The sequence below is a fragment of the Prionailurus viverrinus genome, chromosome D4 (genome assembly GCF_022837055.1).
Source record: "Prionailurus viverrinus isolate Anna chromosome D4, UM_Priviv_1.0, whole genome shotgun sequence".
Lineage (NCBI taxonomy): Eukaryota > Metazoa > Chordata > Mammalia > Carnivora > Felidae > Prionailurus > Prionailurus viverrinus.
In genome coordinates, this window is record NC_062573.1 from 59,518,939 (window position 1) to 59,533,709 (window position 14,771).

Here is a 14,771-nt window from a genome sequence, read left to right on the forward strand (position 1 = left end):
GATCATGGTGATAAAGAAGGCCTTGATTGGCAACAGAATATCCGGAAAATGGATTTTATTTTAAAGTCGATCACATCTTATTGTGTTGGATAAAACACTTGAATCACCGAAGATCCAAGTCGTGATTGGATTCTGTGACCGTTCACACTAGTGACGAAACTACTTCTTTAATCCCTGCTCTAATCAGTGGTGTGTGGTTAACTTGCTTAATAGCTTTTGAATTTCATGTTTTAAAAGGTTGCATGAAAGTTTTACCTTTTAAAATAAAATTTACTGTCATATGCTGAGGTGTGATTCTGTTTTTAATACATAAACTACTTTATAGTAAAAAATGCAAAGGTTTTGTGGAGAGGAAGAAATGTCCTTATTTCCTCCAGTATTCCTCCTAATTTCCTTCCTTATTTCCAAGTGGTTTAAGAATTTAATTGAGATGAAATGGGTCAATGGGAGAAAAAAAGCCTCAAAATTTTATTACCAGGCAGGGAGGCCCAGTAATGAGTTTGAACACCAACCCCCCCTCCCCCGCCCAAAAAATGATCAAGTTGGGCGGGTTTTTTTTTTTTTTTTGGCAGTCTTATATATATTTTAGACAAAGACAATAATTTGTGAGGAATTGACAGGTAAAAGAAAAAAGGTGTGTGGGAGTTTTAAATTGCAGGAATTCTAAGTGGAATCTGGGCTGAGGTTGTAGATGAGTAAAAAAGTAACAAGGTTTGTTTCTACAGCTTTCTCAGCTTGGAAGCCCCATCTCTGCTGATAAGGATGTCTCTTTACCTCATAGTACAGGGAGGGGACCTTTCATATGGGCCACTCATTTCCTGCTTTCAAGAGGGGCATGTGACAGCCTGGGTGTTCTTGTACCGGCTGTATCCCAAGTAGCTTCAACTCAAGATAGTCAATATGCCATGGTGGCACATTTTGGGGTGGCCTCCCTGGGGCTCAGAGTTTCTTCCTCTGAAACTCCCCTGGAAGTTTATATAATAAATAGCTGAGTAGATGACTGTGGAGAGAGAAATCCAGTTTGGATTGAGCAGTAAGAAATCTACAAAAAATAAGAAAAGCATAGATCACCATGAGGATGAATGAACAGGTGAATGAGGGTGGGGGGTACCTGGTATTCATTAATACCAGGTATGGAATGAATCAGTCACAGGAATCAAGGGCACAGCATAGGGAATATAGTCAACAGTATTTTAATAGCAATGTAGGGTGGGGGTAGCTACACTTGTGGTGAGCACAGCATAATGTATACAGTTGGCAAGTTACTATGTTGTACACCTGAAACTACGGTAACATCGTGTGTCATTTATGCTCAAAACATTTGGAAAAAAGAAGGCAAGAGGATGAATAAATAGAAGAGAACGCATTTCCCCACACCTCATGAAATGAGTCCCACAATCCTGGAAATAGATCTGCTCAAATAAATGTGTTTCATTTATTTGGTGGAAAATATTAATTCCTTTTTAAAAGTAGATTTAAGTTAGATGTTATGTGCCTCATTTGGGATAGATAAAAAGCAACATTTTCCACTGATGATTGCACGAGCTCCCCCTGCTGGGAAGTCACGGTATCTAGAACATGATGACTTTGGAGACCCCCAGAGGCTAAGCTGTTACCTTCTGACTGGAGTGTTTTCAAAGCATGCATAGTGGTATTGAACCCTCCTTGTTCCATTATCATAGACAGATTTAGGATTGCCTTTTCTAATTCACCATCTCTGAAACTTGGGAATAAGATCTTTAATGCTGAAGAGAACCTGGAATTCTAATGTATCATCCGATTTTCTATGATTCCTCAACAGGCATGTTGTGTGGCACAATTTAATGAACAAATTCTGTCACAAAGCTCAGTGACAGAAGAGCCAGGTATCCAAGTCCATATGGTTCTGACCATTTAGGTGGGAGCCCTTTATATGCTTTGTTGACACATGAAATAAAGGAGAGGGGCACCTGGGTGGCTCAGTCCTTAAGCATCTGACTTCAGCTCAGGTCATGACCTCACAGTTGATGAGCCTGAGTCACATATCAGGTGAGTTCGAGCCCCTTTCAAGTTAGCCTCCTGTCTCTCTCTCTCCCTCTCTCGTTCTCTGTCCATCTCTGCCCTTCATTCACTTGGGCCTTCTCTCAGTCTCTCAGAAAGAAAAAAAAAACAATGTGGTTTATAGACAAGGTGAGGTTGAAACCTGTACTTTTCAAAGTCTGGAGTATTAATTGATAGTGTTAATGTTCATACATCTCCATTTTTCTTGTGGTCCTGTCAGGCTTTGAGAGCAGCACACGTTTCAGAATAGCTGATTTCAGGGTCTTCTGATTGGCTCTGGCAACTAGAAAGCTTGGTTTTGTCACTCAGCCAAGAAAGCCCAGATTTTTGGTCCACATTTTTAGGTGGTTCCTTCCTCTGCAACTTTCTTGGAAGATTCACGGATTCAAAGTTGAGCTGATAGTTTTATCTCCTTAATCCAGTCTCTTTGTTCTGACAATGAGTCAGTTCAATCAAATTCATTTCGGGAAGAGGCAATGCAGGTATCTTCCTAGAGGGAGGCCTCTGCTTCAAACAATCAGGTAATAAATAAGAAGAAATTCTATGGCAGTACAAGAAAGATAATGTTTATTAATAAAAGGATCCAGTTATAAACCAGTTTCTGAGTTCCAAAGCTAGCCAGTTGAAAGAATCTCTAGATGCTGGGCTTAAAGCATCTTTAGGCAGATAAGGTAGGTAGGTAGTGGCAGGCTGACAGACTTTCTGAGAGGCTCATAGAGGAACCGGCATGAAGATTGTCTACATATGAGTTTTGCAGTGATTTCTCAGAAGGTTACATCAAGTTGTTCATATTCCATTTGCAGGGCTTCAGGAAAAGGGGAGTTTTGGGTATCCAGTGATTCCAAGTCAAAAGGATAGAAAAAAAGTAGAAAATATTAGTTTGGAGACTTGTGGCCAGGCTTCAGAGGAAACTAGAAGAAATTAGGATCTCGTCCAGTTCATAGTGAACTCTATTAGACTGTAAAATCCACAATGGTGTGTAATTGAAACATAATGTTTCTTTCTATAATCACCCTCATTTTTACCAAGGACAGCCAAATTAAGACCAATTTGTTTGCAAAGTGTAATCGTTGCTTTTTTTTTTTTTTAACTTGGCCTGATGATGAAACTGCTGTAAATCATAGCTTATGAGAAAGTTTCTTAGGATTGTTTACTAATTAACAGTCCCAAACATCTGTTTTCTTCATCCTGTTAATTCATCATGAATTTGTTGTCTCTTTGTCACAATGTATAAAAACTGCCTGCTTTGCTTAAAGACCCAGATATAAGTATCAGGCTGTTTTTCCAATGGGCTTTATTGGCTCCATAAAGTCTGCCTGAGTTCCTTCAAGCAGTCTGGTCATATCTGTGTCTGTGCAAGTCCCCCCTTGAATATGACATTTCTGTCAAAGTCTTGGTGATGTAACCAGAGTTTCCAAATACGTCCTGTTAACAAGGTAAGCAGATTCTTATTCAACTTATGCAAATTAAAATATTGTTGTGAAAATATGAAAACACTCACTGAAAGTTTTTGAATTCTGGACAGATCAGGTAAGGAGAAAAATGTAAGTGTCTCAGTCTGTTCACAAAGGCATGTTTTATCAAATGGCTGTAAGTCATAGCTTAAAACAGTTTTTTTAATACTGGAAAAAACATTTAAAAATCAGCAATGTTTCAAAAAATTTGTAAAATGAGAATCATCCTCCATTCATTCAGTGCCATGTTATTAATTCTTATTCTGCTTGAATCCAGATCTTCCATTCGTTCTGGAAATTCTTACCCAGTTTAGCTTTATGATCTTAAGGTTATCAGAAGCCTATACAAAAGAGTTCTTTCCATCAGCCTCATGCAGGTGAAACACATTTGCAGAAGCTGTTGTAAAAGCATCTGAGTAAAAGTCTAAATGTCTATAAATGATTAAAGACTTAAAAATGTCCACAGTTAGGGGCGCCTGGGTGGCTCAGTCAGTTAAGTGTCTGACTTCAGCTCAGGTCATGAACTCATGGTTCGTGAGTTGGAGCTCCGAGCTGGGCTCTGTGCTGACACCTCAGAACCCGGAGCCTGCTTCAAATTCTGTGTCTCCCTCTCTCTCTGTCCCTCCCCAACTTGTGCTCTGTCTCTCTCTGTCTCTCAAAAATGAATGAAAACATTAAAAATCATTCTTAAATAAAATCTTAAATAAAATCAATTTTGCCATGGCTTGCAAGAAACCAGGAGAGTTTTTCTTCTGTTCTGATAACAGTGTAGCTGGTGAGCAGCACCTCATAAGGTCCTTCCCAGCGAGGTGACGGCACACGTTTTCTTCTAAAGATCTTGAGGTCCACCTGGTCTTCTGGTGGCAACATGACGAATGGAGGCGTTAAACTCCTTACTACCTGCTGTGGCAGTGGCACATCTAGTCAGAGAGCATCAGCCCATCTGCTGAGCATGCAGACAGTGACCAAACAGTGAGAATAGCACAGGGCTTGGGACAAATCTATTAAATCCGTCTATACAACCACAGAGGGCAGGTGGGCCTAGAAAGCCTTCCTGGGGTGTGCTAATTTCTTCCAGAGATTTCCTGGGATTTACAAATCGTTCACTGGGAAATCATTTGGTCAGGAATGTTGTGGATGCCTGGGCAAATCCAACTGTCTTTTTGGTCCTTCATTATCTTTGTGTCCAATTTGGTGGGTGGTAAGTATAAGCCACATGGTCAAAAGAAAGGGTGCTCTAGGAAGTCTATTTGGCCCACTGCATAATCCATCTGATAGTTGTTTGACACCTTTTTGTATCTGACTGTCCTTTGTAGACTGTGGGGCATTTGCCGGGTAATGAATACTGTCAGTCAGGGATAAAGGCAGGGTTCACAACTGGGTGGAGAAAGAACAAGGGGGCCTGTTTGGGGTGCATACTTATAGCTCTGCCAACCCTATCATTTTCTAAAGATGCAACATCAGCTGTCTTAGTATGCGCTGAACAGTGAACAATGATGGTTTTAGAAGGAGGGTGAATAGTTGTAATATGTCAGCAATTATAAGCCTTTTAGCAATGGAAATAAGATGACGGAGGGTTAGTTAAAAGCGCTTGTTTGTGATGGGTCTGTCATGTTGTAGAGAGGTGCTATGATTTATGAACTTGTAAGACTGCAGGCACCACATGGGGACACACAGGTGAATAGGGGAGCTTAATGTCAGAGTGCTGGCTTTGTCCCTCAGCCGGCAGCTGTGGCCACCGCAGGAAAGCATGGGGACATACCTGATGCCACAGCGTCTGATGGGCATGAGAAATGTGCTCCTGGCTGTATCTGATTGGCAAAAGGCTGTCCCAGAAAGCATGCAGCAACACCATGCCTTTCATTCAGTATAAATGAAAGGGCTTGTCAAAGTTAGGTAAGCTAAGAGCTGGGGTGTGGACAGAGCCAGTTTTAAGGCTTCAAAGGAGGTTAATGCCTCTAAAGTCCATTGATATCTGAGAGAAGAGCATACAAATGTTTATCAAACATTGCAAATTAGGGACCCTTTGGAGGCAGTAGCCAGCTGCCCCTCAAGATTTATGTAACCGTGTTTTCATTTTGGGGAGAGGGATGAACATAATTGATTCAAGAAAATTTGGAGTGAGATTTTGAATGTCCTGAGGCATGTCCTAAACAGGTCACGTCATCCTAAATAGAAAACCGTTGTTTACATCTCTTGGAGTCTAGATGTAGAGCTGTATAAGCTGTCTGCCTTGTTCAGCTAGTGCCCCTAAGAGAATGAGGGAGTCCACAAGAGCTCCCGGCTTGCTTTGATTACAGAGTAAAAGGTACCAGCAGGGAGCCTTGGGTAGAAGTTACAGTGTCTAGCTGGACTTTAAGGACTTGGGAAAATATTGCATACACCAAATATCCTTGGGGTATGCAAGCCCAGGTGAATGGTCTCCCTTTAACTGTGAAGGCACAAGAAACCAGGAGTCAGGGTGCAGAGGAATTGAAAAGGAAGCTGCTCACAGGTCATTTCTGTAAATGAGGCTGCATCAGCAGGAATGATGAAGATTATCAGCTGGATTGCAGAGCACAGGGTGCTGAGGAATTATGAAAGAGATTATGGCTTCTAAATCTTGTGCAAACTGATGGATTTGGTTTCCCTCTGAGTCACATTTGCCTTCTTTCTTTATGGGCAAGATTGGGGTGGTACAGGGTCGGGGGGTAAAGACAAGGATGCTGTGGTTCAAGAGAGACTCTATTACAGGGGTATCACTTGCTCCGAGTCTCTAGAGGGAGGGTGCTGGGCCACGAGAGCGAGGGTGGGTTCGTCTCCCAAGAAATGCACCCAGGCTCCCACTTCCTAACAACTCAACTTCAACTGTGTGTGTAGCCCAAAGACTGACTCGGGCATCTTTTAAAGATCCATCCTCTTCAGAGGAATTTATCTCAGGATGAACTTGCAGTAAAGACAGCAGGACACTTGAAGCTTGACCTGAAGGTGAGGAAACAAAAATGCCTTTATTTTTTTTTTTAATGTTTATTTATTTTTGAGAGAGAGAGAGAGAGACAGAGCATGAGTGGGGGATGGGCAGAGAGAGAGGGAGACACAGAATCCGCAGCAGGCTCCAGGCTCCCAGCTGTCAGCACAGAGCCAGACGCAGGGCTTGAACTCACAGACCTCGAGATCATGACCTGAGCCAAACTCAGAACTCAACCGATTGAGCCACTCAGGCACCCCCCCCCCCACCACCAAAATGCCTTTTCTTATTGCAGTTTATATTGGCATTAAATGTAGATAACAAATCTTTACCACGAAGGTTTGCCAGTTAACATCTGGGAAGGAGCAGGGCCTGGGAGTATGAACAGGGCCTGAAGAATCTGGGCTGGGCTGGGACATGGACAGTAAGACGGGTCGCCCCGAGACTCTGAGAGCCTGAACAGAGTCAGGTGACAGGTAGAGATCAATCTTCTGAGCAGATGGGAGAGAAAGTCACACCATTGCGACTCAAGAAATCTAGTTCCTGAGCCTCTGTTTAAAGTTATCTGGAAGGTCCTGGCGTTGACTGAGTACTGGCTGACCCATCATTTAAAGGGGGAATTGTCCCTCTGGAGAAAAATGAATTTTTTCAGGGTCAAGTTTCTTAGACTTTCCTTTTTCTTAAGTACAGGACAATTTCTCCCCCAATGTCCTGTATTATTTGCAATATCTGCAGTTGTCTGGAGGCAAACGGGGACACGTCAGAGTGGGCTGGAGTCATTCTCCATCATGCTTTCACCTTTCCAAAGATTCAAGTTGTAAGGCAAGACTTGTTTTCTGTTCCTTTCTTTTATTCCTGTTGGCTTTCTTGTAAGCTATTTTCAAAGATGTAGGTAGCTGTTTCCATTATTTTGTTTGGTGTTTGCCCTCTCCCACCAACCACACTATCGTGGACTTATCAGGTGTTTTTTTTTTAACCATATTTTAAATGTTTATTTGTTTATTTTTGAGGGAGAGAGAGAGAGAGTGCGAGCAGGGAAGAGGGAGACAAGCACAGAATCTGATGCAGGCTCCAAGCTCAGAGCTGTCCCCCCAATGGGGGATCCGAATGCACAAAAGGTGAGATCATGACATGAGCCAAAGTTAGATGCTTAACCGATTGGGCCATCCAGGTGCCCCTGTTTTTTAACATCAGGGGGGAAATTTCCCACAGAAGCAGAAATTAGAAGAATTTTATGTTCTGGGGCTACCGGATTGAATACAGTGTACTTTTTAAAGTTTGTATAAAATGCTTAACAAACGCTCTTCTTCCTGAGTGTATATTTCATCCGTAGACCAATTCACTTTGGGGGAACAGGCCTCTTCCGTTGCTCCTATTAACCCTTGAACAATTGAGCCTTCTCGTGGTCATTCCCAGGAGGGCCGGAGAGAGGCTGCGGCCCTCTGTGTCCCCTGTGAGGGGGGTTGTTTGGCCTGCCTGGTAACAGCCATATACTCATGGGCTGGAAGGACTCCCTTTACCAGCCAGTGAAGGTGTCTGTGAGTTGGGTTGCAAAAAGGTATTAATTTTTAAAAATTCTCTGTCATTTTGGTAGAATCTTCTGAGTGTAGAGGTAAAGGGACTTCAAAATTGAAAAGGTCTGTTGCTGTCCAGGGGACATGAATTCTTTGTGACAGGGGTCCAGGAAACCCTCCTCGAGGACATTGCTCAGGAATGCCTGGAACTGGCAGAGCTTGATCACGAAGCCCTGGAGACTCTGAGCAATTGTACGGACCGCAGCATGAGCTTTACCGCCCTTCCTGGCCGCTCCTGCTAGATGTACTTCTCAACACTCAGCACTTACAGGAGCAAACTGTATTTCCCAGGCCAGGAGGCCAGGCCGAGGTACTCTCTATAAATCTTGTAAAGAAACAATACTTAAAATAAGGAGCTGGACGTTCAGAATTTTTCTGGGAGAGTTGGAGTTTTTGTATTTAAGGGAACTGGCTGAAGAGCTGGGGCTCCGTTTTGAAGGGAAAGTTTCTAGACCAGGAGCACAGAGATCCCAAAGATCTCCTGGAGGGTCAGGGACAGAGGCGTGGGGATGAAGGAGATATAAGAAGGGAGAATGATGTCAGATTTGGTTTTTGATTCTTATTCTGATTTTTGTTTTTTTATTAAGAGACTCCCTAACACTAGCCTTATACTGGCTTGTGTTTTCTTTTCTTTTTCTTATTTTCTTTTTTCTTTTTTTTTTTTTAAAATTTACATCCAAATAGCATATAGTGCAACAATGATTTCAGGAGTAGATTCCTTAGTGTCCCTTACCCATTTAGCCCATCCCCCCTCCCACAACCCCTCCAGTAACCCTCGGTTTGTTCTCCTTATTTATCAGTCTCTTCTGTTTTGTCCCCCTCCCTGTTTTTATGTTATTTTTGTTTCCCTTCCCTTATGTTCATCTTTTTGTCTCTTAAGTCCTCATATGAGTGAAGTCATATGATTTTTGTCTTTCTCTGACTGACTAATTTCACTTAGCATAATACCCTCCAGTTCCATCCACATAGTTGCAAATGGCAAATTTTCATTCTTTTTGATTACCGAGTAATACTCCACTGTATATATATACCACCACTTTATCCATTCATCCATGGATGGACATTTGGGCTCTTTCCATACTTTGGCTATTGTCAATAGCACTGCTATAAACATGGGGGTGCATGTGTCCCTTTGAAACAGCACACGTGTATCCCGTGGATAAATGCTTACTAGCGCAATTGCTGGGTCATAGCATAGTTCTATTTTTAGTTTTTTGAGGAACCTCCATACTGTTTTCCAGAGTGGCTACACCAGCTTGCATTCCCATGTGTTTTCTTTTCATCTTCATCCTCCCCTAAATGCCAAGAAGGCAGCTGCTAGGAAGGAGAACTCTCTAAGAAATGTTCTAAATATAGAACATTTTCTAATCTGAAAGATCTGCTGTCTGCTAATGGCCAGTGGGATCACCATTAATATATTTATTCTAATCGTGACTCAATCCAAGAAGCCTCTTTATGAAAGGACTCGGCGACAACTTTCCAGGATTAGAATAAGTCTCTACCATGGATGCAAGGATGTTTCTGGAGAGGGTATGGATGAAGAGGTCCCCATGATCCAAAGTTTACTCCTGCAAAGAGTCTAAGAAAACAAAGACCTTTGTGCAACATCGTAATAACAAGTGTGCCAGGATGCCCACATGGAGCTCCAGGCTCTTATGATCTGGCCTTGGTCCCCAGGGAGACTCTGCTGCTGTACTGTATTTGGAGCCTGTCACCAGGGATGCCCAGGGATCCAGGCAAGGGCTGAGACCCCACCTCATGATGGGGAGAGGAAAAGTCACTGAGCAGAGGGGCGTGTGGGATGGAAGACAAGGCTGGGTCCATTTGGAACATGCAGTCTGCCATAGTCAGTCTCTGAACATCCCCTAGAAAGGACTGTTTGTAAAAGTCATCTTGCTTCACCATGACAGGCTCACTCAGACTGCTGTCCACACCATCCTGGGAGTTCAGCCCAAGACTCTGAGAAATGTGCAGGTGCCGATGGGACAGAAAGCGGGTAGATCTGACTGATGTGTGAACAATTCAGCAGATATTAGAAGCTTCTGTAATTTACAAGCCATTCATATTTATTTAAAAATTGGAAAATCACAAATAATCTTTCATAAAACTATTTTGAGGAGCACTTGGGTGGCCCAGTCGGTTGAGAAATAGACTCTTGATTTTGGCTCGGGTCATGGTTTCAAGTTCATGAGATTGAGTCTTATGTCAGGCTGTGCACTGACAGTGTGAGGCCTGCTTGGGATTGTCTCTCTCCCTCTTTCTCTGAGTTTTCCACTGCTTGTGCTTTCTGTTTTTCAAAATAAATAAATAAACTTAAAAATCCTACTTCTAAGAGAAGCTTATAGACATGAAATAAATAAAGCAGAAAACAAATTTTGACTCCTCTCTAAGTCTTGCATGTATCATAAAGTAATTACCAGTGTTTCCTACATTCCATAGACCTTTATAATTTCTATCAAAACAAATTGCAAGGGAAGCAAATGATTCAGAAATTAGAAAGTGGAATTTGGACAAGTGTGTGTGTACCTACAACACTTTGTTCTTTTAGGAGCAAAGGACTCAGAAGAGTGAAGAAATCTCCATTCCAGCAGCGCATATATTTCAATCATTATCACTAAAGCTTAGTTAGAGATCACACACTATTCAAGTCCTTCTTTTTTGTTCCAACATTTTATGGTGGAGGAAAACATTAATGGTAGTTAGGCCACGTTTGTGGGTTTCTCTAAAGAAATTAAAATCCTAAACTGTCAGCTCACAGAGCCCAACGAGGGGCTCAATCCCTCGAACCATGAGATCATGACCTCAGTTGAAATCAAGAGTTGGACACTCTCCAACGGAGCCACCCAGGCACCCCTGCAGTTGTTTCACTTTTAAAAAGTAAAATTTCATACATTTTTAAATGAAACTTGAAAATTCAAAAGTTACTAGACTAGTCACTCATACAAAAGTATTTACAGCAGTAATGAGTGAAGTGGTAACATTCACAGTGAAAAATGTCACAGAATCAAATCACAACTTGGTTTTTTAATGATTCAAGTGTTTCACCCCACACAGCAGGGTGTGGTAGGCTTGAAAATAAAACCCATTTTCTGGACAATTTGTTGCCAGTCAAGGTCTTCTTTACACCATCATCTCACACAATAGGAAAGCTGGCCATGGTGGCGATTCCACAGTGGTTGTCCCGGTCCTTGGCCATGAGTATGTAGCCGTGTTTGCCCCAATTTGCACCCCAGCTGAAAAAAATGGTTTTTTTCATTTATTACAGAGGAAGAAACACATTTCTCTTATGGACAATAACACCTGATACTCAGCAGTGCCCCAGAGGCCAGGACAGATTCAGGATGAATCAAGAGAGGCCATCCTTGTTCATGGTTGAGTTCCAACCCAGCAGAGAAATCTATCCCCAAAACTTTCACAAACTGCAAAATGAGAGACAGGAAAAGGAAAGTCTTGGGTCAGATGTGTTTCAGATGCAGTACTACTCAAACTATAGCAGGACCCTTGCAAGTTTGAAGCAGTAGCTTAATGTCATCAAATGAATATGTCTCTGTTCCTGCTAAGTGGGGCAAACACTTCTGGGATCTCAGAAGTGGGCTCAAGTGTTTGATGATTTGTATCCAAACACTGATGCCAAAAGGATTTTCTTTTCAATTCCAAAGACAAATATTTTTGGCTTTTTATACCTGTTCTTGACAATCCAGTATTTTTTGTTATCCGATTCTTCTCCTTCAAAGCCATAGCCAACCACCAGAACAGCGTGATTCAGGTGTTTATTGCTGCACTTTGGATCATAATAAATGCCTGGAAAAGTAAATTCAGTTCCAAGGTGGGACATCAAAGCAACATGATAACATCTAACAATAACCGAGTCACGGCAGTAAGGAGGCATCTCAAAATTCAGGTGGAATATAAATCCAATAAGATTTAGAAATCAGTTCTTTTTGTTTAGCAAGGCTGGGGATTCAGGCTCTCATGCACAGTATCACACACACATCATCACAATCTCTTTTGTAAAGAACAGTCAAGAGGCATAGAAGAACACTCGTTGAAACCTTGTCATTCTATTCTACCATGTCAGCATTGGGAAGCAGCAGAAAAACACACAATCACTTGAGCCAAGGGGTTCTTTCCAGTGTCCATTTCACTAGTAAAACTCTTTGGAAATCTTCCAGGTCTAACAGGTGGGAAGAACTAAAGTAAGTTAAACTATACCAATCAAATTACGTAGCCATTTGAATATATTTATGAAGTGCTTGAAAGCAGGGGAATTTGGGTGAAGTCATGTCAACATGCTGAACAACAGGCACAAAATCACATGTGTTGAAGGAACAACTACATGAAATCCATACCCTCCTGATCTGTACACAGAAAAGGGTCTATCTTGCCTTATATGATGGTGGTTCTCCATTTGTCCTGCCTACTTTTCTACGTAGACACATGCTGACCTTTTTTATAGAACTGGAAGGAATTCAGGCTTGCATCTACAGCAGCAGAGACAGGCCCCACAGTTGCCACTGTGGTCATTAGGCCATCCTCCTTGTTTACGACACTCCAGAAGGCAGTCACGTTGGCAACAGAATTCTCAGGCTTGTATTTGCAGGATTCGTTCTTTCAAAGGTAAAGGGGGAGAGGCTTGATCACTACCATCCACCTCCAGGGGAACAGGAGTGCAAGACTGTTTAGCTGAATGATTTCCAAGTCAAGTTTGTTATAAAGCATCTCAGGACATAAAATGGGATTGATTGTTTTGAAGTTGAAAAATTAGCAGTGTCTATCCAATGAGACACTCTTTGGGTCTACTCATTCATAAAGTTTTCACTCTGGAGACCTGTACTGTATATAAGATGGTGTTCGTGACACCGTGTAACATAGTTGTAGGAACAGCTATATGGTAATGAGGTGATCAGAGAGCTGTGCTAGGCTAATACATTTTAATGGCAGTTCTGACCATTTGCAGGTATAGAGTCAACAATCACATACAAGAATTCTAAATACAGGATCTGTTTCTACTGAAATGCTCAACTTTGATAGAAGATAAGGAACTCCACTTACCCGTGCATGATATGGATAGGATTCCTCTGAGTCCAGTCCCCCATTGTCCTTAACATACTGGAAGGCTTTATCCATTAGGCCACCATGGCAGCCCTTATTGCCTTGAGACCAAGAGCAGTCCACCAGGTTCTGCTCACTCAATGAAACAAGTTTGCCAGTTTTCCGGAACATCTGTCCTTCAAGGGCACCAGTTGCACTAAAAGCCCAACAAGAATGACAGTCACCCTGAAAACAAAATGCAAACGCTCTGAGCCTACAAAATAAATTGCAAGACTTTGACAACATCCCATAAATCTTAAAAACTCTTCTAAAACATAACAAACTGCATATTGTGCCTCAATTTCCAAAGCAACAACACTGATTCCTTTTGGCTTTACTCTTGAGAGGAACCTGCTGAATACTGTCCCACCTGATTCTTCACGGGAGTCACATAGCCTTTCTCTCTCCAGTCCACAGATGAAGGGATCTCAGCAAAGAGAGGTGCTTGGAACACTTTCCCCTTTTTGTGTTTCTGGATTTTAAGGTCATTCAACACCTGCTTGAATTCCTCACTGGTCTTCAAGGAAAAGGAAACAGAATGTTGGCAAGCATGAGATGTTTTGAAAAAGTACTTAGAGGAAGCATGAAACATTCAGCAATTCGTGTCACACTCACCATGTCACCAAAACCATTCATTGCCATTGTGAAGCTGTGTTTCCCTTGGCTGTGTTCCCGATTGTGCTGTTCAATCATTTGCATATTCCTCTCCCACACTGCTCTCCTCTGTCCTTCTTCATCCTGGAGACAAACATATAACTTACCATCTTTGTCCTATTTAAAATCTACTGCCCTGGGACGTGTGGGTTCCTCAGTCAGTTAAGCATCCAACTTGGGCTCAGGACATGATCTCGTGGTCTGGGGTTTGAGCCCAGTGTCAGGCTCTGTCCTGACAGCTCAGAACCTGGAGCCTGTTTAGTTTTCTGCATCTTCCTCTCTCTCTGTTCCTCCTCAGCTCAATTTCTGTCTGTCTCTTTCTCTCAAAAATAAATAAATGTGAAAAAAAATAAAAAAACCTAATGACCTACACCTAGTGGATGTGCTTACAGAGAGAAGGATATCCCACACAACCAGGGATGGCCTGAGGCTTCTGGGAACTGTTCTCCAGCAACCACACAGTAGGACATATGCCCATGTTGTGCACAGTCCCAGTGCCCTGCTTACTGCCTAGGTGAGAATTAGCCTCAAGAAGCTACTCCCTGCTATGAACTCCCACCAGCATGGAATGTTCTCTGCAAGAGTCCCTCTGGAAAGTTTAAATGTTACCAACCATGCTATATAGTTTCCCGTGTGTTGCCTTCCACTGGGACCATTGTTCATCTAAGCTCTGATTGACTTGTGGAGCAGCTGATGCTATTCCCAGGCAAAGGGTAGCCAGGAAGAAGGAAGGATGCATGTTTGAAAACCTAGGAAAGGAAAAAAAAAATGAGTGTCTGATTAGATCAAACCACCTAAAAAGCCATTCTTCCTTCTGAGATGTTAGAGCCACTGAAGTAGAGCAAAAAGATTGAATTTATCCTCCTGAGTGTTTACACGGGCGTGGAGGAAGGCTGAAGATGTGGGACGTGCAGTGCTCCCACTCCCTGCCTCGTGACCTGCCTACTGGTTCCAAAGCATGTAAATGGCAGTGCAGGGAGTGAGGAGCCCGGAGTCCGGGGAGGGGGGGGG

General features: G+C 42.4%; 1 protein-coding gene across 2 annotated transcripts; it reads right to left on the minus strand.

The window, feature by feature from the left end:
• Positions 1 to 11,147: 11,147 nt before the first annotated feature.
• LOC125150423 (procathepsin L-like) lies at positions 11,148 to 14,499 on the minus strand. Of its 2 annotated transcripts, none has more exons than XM_047830362.1 (7): positions 14,374 to 14,499; positions 13,722 to 13,844; positions 13,477 to 13,623; positions 13,068 to 13,292; positions 12,461 to 12,623; positions 11,699 to 11,816; positions 11,148 to 11,248 (listed from the first exon to the last, which is right to left on the minus strand). In XM_047830362.1, the coding sequence occupies exons 1-7, from the start codon at positions 14,497 to 14,499 to the stop codon at positions 11,149 to 11,151; spliced, it is 1,002 nt and encodes a 333-aa protein (XP_047686318.1). In that variant the 3' UTR covers position 11,148. The 2 variants fall into 2 exon arrangements, with proteins under 2 accessions (XP_047686318.1, XP_047686319.1); XM_047830363.1 differs by having other exon boundaries at positions 13,489 to 13,623; positions 13,722 to 13,837; positions 14,370 to 14,499.
• Positions 14,500 to 14,771: the final 272 nt, after the last annotated feature.